This window comes from Apis laboriosa, unplaced genomic scaffold, assembly GCF_014066325.1.
Source record: "Apis laboriosa isolate Shangri-la unplaced genomic scaffold, ASM1406632v1 scaffold49_cov149, whole genome shotgun sequence".
Lineage (NCBI taxonomy): Eukaryota > Metazoa > Arthropoda > Insecta > Hymenoptera > Apidae > Apis > Apis laboriosa.
The window spans coordinates 1,412,476-1,420,812 of record NW_025223500.1 but is presented as its reverse complement, the minus strand read 5'-3'; the positions used below and the strand labels follow the sequence as shown (position 1 = coordinate 1,420,812).

Genomic DNA, 8,337 nt, shown 5'->3' with positions numbered 1-8,337 from the left:
AAGTATATTGACGAGAGGGAAAACAAGTCGATCGTCGAGAATGAGGGGAAATCGGAACGATCGTTTCGAATCGGCGTTCTATTATGTACTGGCAGTGCTGTGACGGTTCACGATCGAGGATGTGAATGTTAACAATCGCGCGCTGAAAACACGGCACGTTTGATCGTTTCGATATCAAAAGTCGGTCAAATACGATCGTAAATACTACAGTTTTTAATCCATCGATCGTTCTTATTTTTTCTTATGGTAGCCTGAAAAACCACCACCACCGCCGCCATGTCCGCTGAAATATAAATTAAAATTGTTAATAATTCATTTAAAATTAATAATAAATTTTAAATCAGTTAATGTTAATTTCTTATTGCAATTTTTACAATATCTTCAATAAAAGTAGATTATCTTAGTAAGAAGAAATTTATTTAAATTTTTAAAACTGATTGAAGAAGTTTAAACTAAATATGAATGAATATAATAATAAAATAATTATAGGAAATATTTTCCAATTTTCAATTTACAAATAAAAATTAAATAATTATTCTATTCACAATTCAATAATTATTATATAAAAATTGAAATCTAATCTCAATTTTTAACACCTTAAAAAAAGAAAATAATAGTATAAAAGAAAAAAAATTAAACCAATGAGAAAAAAATTCTTTCCTCGCTTAAAAAATTGTGGAAAATAACAGAAAAGTATTTTTTTTTACCTGCTGCCGAATCCTGACGATATACTGTTGCTAATAGCATGGTGTTCGACACCACCGCCACCACCATAGCCACCACCGAATCCACCGCCTCCTCCAAACCCTCCGCCACCATGGTGATCATCGAATCCACCACCGCCACCTCCATATCCGCCTCCGCCTCCACCTCCAAATCCTCCTCCACCGTGGTGTGCATCGAATCCACCTCCACCACTTCCATATCCGCCTCCGCCTCCGCCTCCAAATCCTCCTCCACCGTGATGATCATCAAAACCACCACCACCACCACCACCACCAAATCCTCCACCACCGTGGTGGTCATCGAATCCTCCGCCTCCACCTCCATATCCACCGCCTCCACCTCCGTATCCACCGCCTCCGCCTCCAAATCCTCCGCCACCATGGTGTTCTATGATTCCTCCACCGCCTCCATATCCACCTCCGCCTCCAAATCCTCCGCCGCCGTGATGATCATCGAATCCTCCGCCTCCACCTCCGTATCCACCGCCTCCGCCTCCAAATCCTCCGCCACCATGATGTTCGATGATTCCTCCTCCACCACCACCGCCGCCTCCATATCCGCCTCCACCTCCGTATCCACCGCCTCCACCTCCAAATCCACTGTCATGATGTTCAATTATGGCTCCGCCACCACCTCCTCCAAATCCTCCTCCACCACCATGGTGTTCGATAATTGCTCCGCCACCGCCTCCACCGAATCCTCCTCCGCCGCCATGATGTTCGATAATTGATCCACCACCGCCGCCTCCATATCCACCACCGCCGCCTCCATATCCACCACCTCCATATCCACCTCCGGAACTTGATATTATAACATCTCCGTGGCCACCTGAAAATAATTGTGTTTGTATGAGAATGAGGAATATAGAGGATTTAAATTTGGGTACTTTTAATCAATAATCCAACACTGTATACACTTGTTCTTCTTGCTTATTTTACATCACTTTGTTTTAAATATCAATATTTGTTTAAGTTAAGCTTATTTATATTTGTGGAATATTCAAATATTTATGGTACTTTGAATAATCAAATCACAAATATCATAAAAAGTTATATAAGTATTACATTCATTGCATTCATTCATCTTACTTTTGAACAAACAAGGGAAAAATAAGGAAATCTATTCGAGATTCGATTTTAAACTTTCAGCCAGCAATACTCTATGCCCAATTTTCAAAGTTGCAAGGCAAAGTTTATGACATACTATTATTATTTCTATCGTTATAATCTTACTATATATCTTTGTAGCATGATTCAGTTTTTCTTCGGCGAATTTCTACATAGGAAAAATATATAACTCCCATATTTTTCTTCTGGGACAATTCATTGCAGAATTAAACTATTTTTAGTGGTAGAGAGAGTAACATATTGGACAGCTTTACTCGAATCTTTCTTTTACCTATTTTATATTGCCTACATTCAAATATTCTTTTTTTTTTTTAGTTATTTATTAGAAAATATATAATTTCAATTGATAATTAAAAGAATTCTTTTATGATGATTAAAAGAAAAAATTGAACGAAATGAAATTTCTAACAATATCATTGATCACCGTCCAACTTTGCGTAGCAATTCGCATAATTCAAACATGTTTGCAGTAAATTACACTCTGGATGAATGTAAACGAAGATTTATGATAGTGTGTGTATCCGTGTATGAATTCTTGACTCCGAAATAAGCCGGAAGTGAAAACCCATAAAACGAGTTCTGCTCGATTCTAAAGAGCGCAAAGAGAAACAGAAGATACATTCTCTGGAAATCAACTAGATATCGCTATTAAAGGTAAAGAGAACGTGAGAATACATTTTAGTATTATCTGTTATGAGCTGAGAAATGTAAAAACACTTTTTGCGTGTCATTTTAATGATAATCAACGTTTGAGATTTTCATGAATCTTTGTTGCAATATCATGAAAATGAAAACTCATTGATTATAGTGGCTGAAATTGAAGTAGATGTTTATCATGATACTAAATTATGATATTCTTTCTTTTGCAAGCTGAAATATTCTATGATTAACATTTATATTTCATAAAAAGTTGCTATTAATAAAGTCATAAGTTGTATCATTATATTTTTCTTATTAAATGCAAATATAGACTACAGATATTATAGAGATAGATTTACAGATAAATTTAATAAGGCCAAGTGTATCAAATATATGTATATGTATATATAGGATTTGCAAAAATCTAGAATATCTAAATATATACTTATTATTATAATTGGAAAGTGAAATGATTCTCTATTTCAATTTGTATGATATATATCTATTTTTCAAGAGATAATAATTTTTGCAATCTAGTAAGTAAGAAAAAATTTCCTGTATTTATGTTACCTATTTTTCAAACTTATGAATTAGAGAATTATTACATTCACAAATATAAATTAAACAATTTTCACATTATATTCATAGTTTAAAATTTTAATTTGAATTTTTACCTCCAAAACCACCTCCATGGCCACCACCTCCAAAACTGGCATGTCCGCCAAAACCACCTCCTCCATGGCCACCTCCTCCTCCATGTCCTCCACCAAATCCGCCTCCGTGTCCTCCTCCAAATCCGCCTCCGTGTCCTCCACCAAATCCGCCTCCATGTCCTCCTCCAAATCCTCCTCCATGACCATCACCTCCAGGTGATGTAATTATTATTGTATCACCACCTCCTCCCCCACCTCCTCCACCTCCATGATCGTGTCCACCATGATCTTTGTATTTTATCACCTTCTTTTCCTCGTGTTGAATTATCTCTGGCACGTGGATCCTAATATGCACGCTAGAAAGTTGGTTAGGCATATGTATCGTATTAATATTGTTACAATAATGAGCTTCGAATAATGGTTAACGCTCCTAATTGCTAAATAGATGTGTACTTACTGCTCCTTACCAAACGTAGCAAGCGTGACGGTTAATATTGCCGCGAGGATCAAGTAGCTCATCTGTAAATTGAAGTTTCATGAGTAAAAACTAAAAGATGAATAATAAAGAGATATATATTCTTTTTTTTACTTTTCTCCTATCATATCCTAATGTTCCAAATAACAATTAATAAACTTGGAGCTTAATAATCATAATGTTATTTAAAAAAATTCCTGGAAAAAGTTGAAATATAAAGATTTATTATCAGATCTATCTAATAATTATACATATAAATTTGTGTGAGAGGATTTTAATCAAAGGACTTTAATTAAATTTATCCTCTATCTATAATTGATAATAATAATCAATAGTTATTATATTAATAAAATATAATATCAATAATTTAACTTAATTTATTTTTCTCAATTCTATCTTAATTTAATATTACAAAAATGATCCTTGTCACTCATTCAATTGATTCAACATTTCTAATACAACAAACTATATCAACAAGATGTTTATCTTTTAAATGACTTAATCATTGATTCATTACAGAAAACAAATAATATTAAAACACAATTTCATTACTCAACCAACAACCCATCCATCTTTCTTATCCTAACATATCCAAGACACTCTATCACTCTATCTAATCATTCTCTTAAAAATTCACTAAAGATATCACAAAGAAGAGAACTCAATCCTGTCATCACAGATCCATCATCCAAAATCCAAAATCCAAAATCCAAAACTTTGACAAACACAAATGTCCTTTGCTTCTTACAAAGATTCTCAGCTTCATTGTAGGCCAGCCTTTTCCTTGTCTTTTCTCGATCAGCTCGACTCGATGGCCAGGAACACACTGTCATATATATCCAGCAAGGATTCTGGCTATATATATATAGCGAGGCCGAATGAAGTACCGGAAGAGAGAAACAGGTGGGGAGACGATGAAGATAGGTGCCCAACCAGCAGAGGAGACTCGAATCGAAGGTGTCGTGCCTTTCGTGCACACGGGCCATGCTTTGCGAGATTACACGTGTGTTTGTGCAAAAACGGCCGTGACCTAGAGTTGGTTACCGGAGAAATTGGCGCTTCAGGCGTTTTTCGGCTGTGCTGCCCTCTGGAACATAACAAGGAAATGGACATCGAACGATCTTGAAGAACCTTCTTTCAAGAGGAAGTAAAAGAATGGGTCTTCTGTGAATCTCTCCTCTTCGAAGAAACGATTGAGATGGTGAATATATATGGTGCAGTATATGAATTGATTGAAGGTAAAAAAAGTAATAATAATATAATTTTGTTTTAGTTTTATTTAAAATTGAAATTTAAGATAATTTATAATAAAATTTTATGAATAAATGTATATTAGTGAATATCTGTATATTAATTTATGATTTTTTGTAAGTAATAATAATGTCTGTTTTAGTTTCTTTTAAATTAAAATTTTTGTTAGTTTTACCATTTTTTCTTTGGATTTTTAAGTATAAATTTTAGATGATTGTAACTCACGATTGATTATAATTTAAATTGTAAATTCGATGGAATTTTTGAATGAATATAAAACAGTTCCTTTAAATCATAAAGTTTGATAATTTAGCGAATAATTGCAACTAATTTAAAATGTTAGTGTAAAAAAATTTCAAGAAATAGAAAGAATTAATAAAATAAGAAAGTAAATATGATCAATTAATATATTTTCAAACAATCGTATAAATAAGACGATTCAATCTCTGTGTTTAACCTACTTCTTTGATATCGATCATAACAATGAGTGAAAGAAGGTAAAAAAATGTACGAAGCAATGTATATTCTAATTAAATGTGAGAATGGCAAATGCTAATTTCAAATAAGCCACAATAAACATTGTAAATTTCTTAATCCACTATTTCATTGTTCTTTTTATTTTCTAGTAATTCCACGATTTTTTATTTTCTTTTTATTTTCTAAATTCCACGATTAGAAAATCGTTTCACTACTATACTTTCCTCCAAGAATATTCGTACCAATTCTTCGTCTCTTTTTTATTTATATCTTAATATTTTGCACGACGATATTTAATTAAAAAAAAATCATTATTTTTCCAATTATTTATCCCATACGTATTAACAAAACAAATCTCAAATATCAATCTAATAATAAATAATAAACAACGATTAAATTTTAATTAAATTATTTATTAAATTTAAATTGAATTTATTAATAATAAATTCAAATTCAAATTAGTTTTTCAAAAGAAGTTTAACTAATCTTTCAATCAAACTTTTCCAACTCTGTTTCTCTGTGCAAAACAAATCTCAAATACATATGTGGATATTAATCTAATGATTAACAAATAATGTTTATTAATAAAAAAAGAAACTAAATGTTTATTAATAAAATAGAATAATATTAATAAAAAAAAAAACAAGAAAAAGGGAAACTCAAATATTTTTTTTTACGTTTCTTTATACAGAATTCTCATCACTTGTTTCTCCATCTATTCCCTCTGTAGGACATTCTATCTCTCACATCCTCTTTCCCGTGCGATATCGAAACAGGTATTCGAATGCATCCCAAGAGATATCATCTACGCTCGTTGAGCGCACGATTCCGTGGCAAAAGAGTGCAGCGTTTTCCATTTCACTTTTCGTTCTCCCCAATGCGGATCCGTCATTGGGATGCCGGTGACCATCGTCACCAATTTACTTTCCTCTAAGGTCGTTGCATAAATCGATGCCCAGAATTTTTACGATATCTAATCTCACTTTCCCTGAGTTCCAGAACAAAATGGAGCGTAGAGAATCACGGCTCACAATCAAATCGTCCTTTGTGCGTATTCGAAATTATGCATCATAGATATCTAATCTCGTTGTATGAAACATGTAAGCTTTATTATTGTGATTATTAATATGCTATATATATATGTATATATACATATATATTTACAAAAACAGAATTGAACTATTATCGAAATAAAGTTTATTTCACATGATATGTATTATTTTATCTTTTAGATTATCTACTTGAAAAATAGTTATATTTTATAATATAATATATATTTGTTATTATAATCAAACAATTGATATATAAAAAATTATAGTGAAATTAATTTATTTCTCAAGTAAAATTTAATTTTAAAATTTAGTTAAAATAAAAAATTTTTGTTTATTATTTTGATTTCAAATAAAAGTTGTTCAATTCTGTTTTATTATATAATTTGGTTTCATGTTAAAGGAATTGATGTGAGACTAATATTGCAAGATTAATTTTTCGAATGAAACAATTGTATATAAATTTAATTTTTACATTGATTTCGATAAATATTGTGTTTTTATTATTTGTCTTAAAAAAATTTTTTTAAATAAATTATCTTTTTCTTTTTAATCGTAAAATTGAAGGCCACTTTCAAATTCAAATTTATATCATTTGTCAATAATTCATTAATAATAAATTATGATTTGATTAGCAATAAATCATTTTCTAGGAGAATCTTGTAAAACAGAAAACAGGCATATGTGTCATACCTTGAAGAAATTCTGTTTCGGATATTTTGAATAATTGATTCCTTTGTGAAACGAATTATTTTAATCCTGCAAGGAGAAAGTATGTAATAAAGCCAATAGTGAAAAGAAATTTTTTTTTTTCTATATTTTTAACAATCTCCAAAAACCAATTTCGCGTTATAAAATGATTAATTAATACAAAATTCGAAATTCAGAATCAAAGATTTGTTTGTTAAAAACAAAGAGCAATAACATTGCATAAGAGTAACATTATAAGATGAGAATATAATTAGTTTGATAATTTTGTGTTCACACGATTCAAACGTTCTAGAAACGAGTTTCGTATCATTAAAAAATTAACTCGTCAATGACTATCACTTTCATGCTTCGAATAATATTCTTACCTGATGCTGCAACATATAAAACTTTTCTCTAATCGAAATGGCCAATTATTTTACGTAACTTAAACTATGTATCTATAAACTTATTTCTTATTCTCATTAATACACATATTACACATAAGTGTAATACGTATAATAAATTTCACGTAATAAAGAAACAAATACTTGTCATCTTTTTAATTTTAATTAAAACACACTGATGCATATTTCTATATAAAATAAAGTTATACGTTTAATTAAATGCAATTCAATCTAGTGCAATTTGTTATATGCATTATTGAGTGTACATATATTTTCATTATATGGAACGACAATTAAAATAAATCTCTATTAAAATTTCAGATACTCGGCTGAGGTACAAAGGAAACATGAAAAACGTGTTACACGAAAGAAACTGGAACTAAAAGATCAAAGGCATTCCACCAATGACAGCTTTGTAAAATGCAACAATCGAAACCGCTCTTGAGATATCGTTTCTCAGAAGAGAGGGAAAAAAAGAGACCAAACTGGTTAAATCGTATCAAAGGCAACAATATCGTAACTAAAATACAACTGGTTCGGTGAAACCGATCAAGAATCTCGACATTGACATTCTGAATGGGGTTGGTCGGTTCGAAAAATGACAGCGAAGTGAAGAGAGGAGAGAACAGTAACGCACGATCCAATGGCAATCCGCATTTTTGATCGCAAATCGATTCCACAGAGTTTGCTCTCGAAAGAAAGAAAGCGAACTTTAATCGATATCGCGCCTCTCTCGAAGTTTCTTAGATCTTGGATTTCACTTGATTTCGCTTCAACTTTGATTCCATATCGATTCCTTTTGTTTCGAAACGAATTTTGAAACATTTGTAAGTTCGAACAACTTTG

The 8,337-nt window shown here is 31.5% G+C and overlaps 1 protein-coding gene across 1 annotated transcript; it reads right to left on the bottom strand.

Moving 5' to 3' along the window:
* Positions 1-703: 703 nt before the first annotated feature.
* On the bottom strand, positions 704-4,386 carry LOC122716918 (glycine-rich cell wall structural protein-like). The gene is made up of 4 exons (XM_043940435.1): positions 4,369-4,386; positions 3,603-3,664; positions 3,179-3,501; positions 704-1,518 (listed from the first exon to the last, which is right to left on the bottom strand). Exons 1-4 carry the CDS (start codon positions 4,384-4,386, stop codon positions 704-706), a joined length of 1,218 nt encoding a protein of 405 aa, XP_043796370.1.
* Between the last annotated feature and the right edge of the window lie 3,951 nt (positions 4,387-8,337).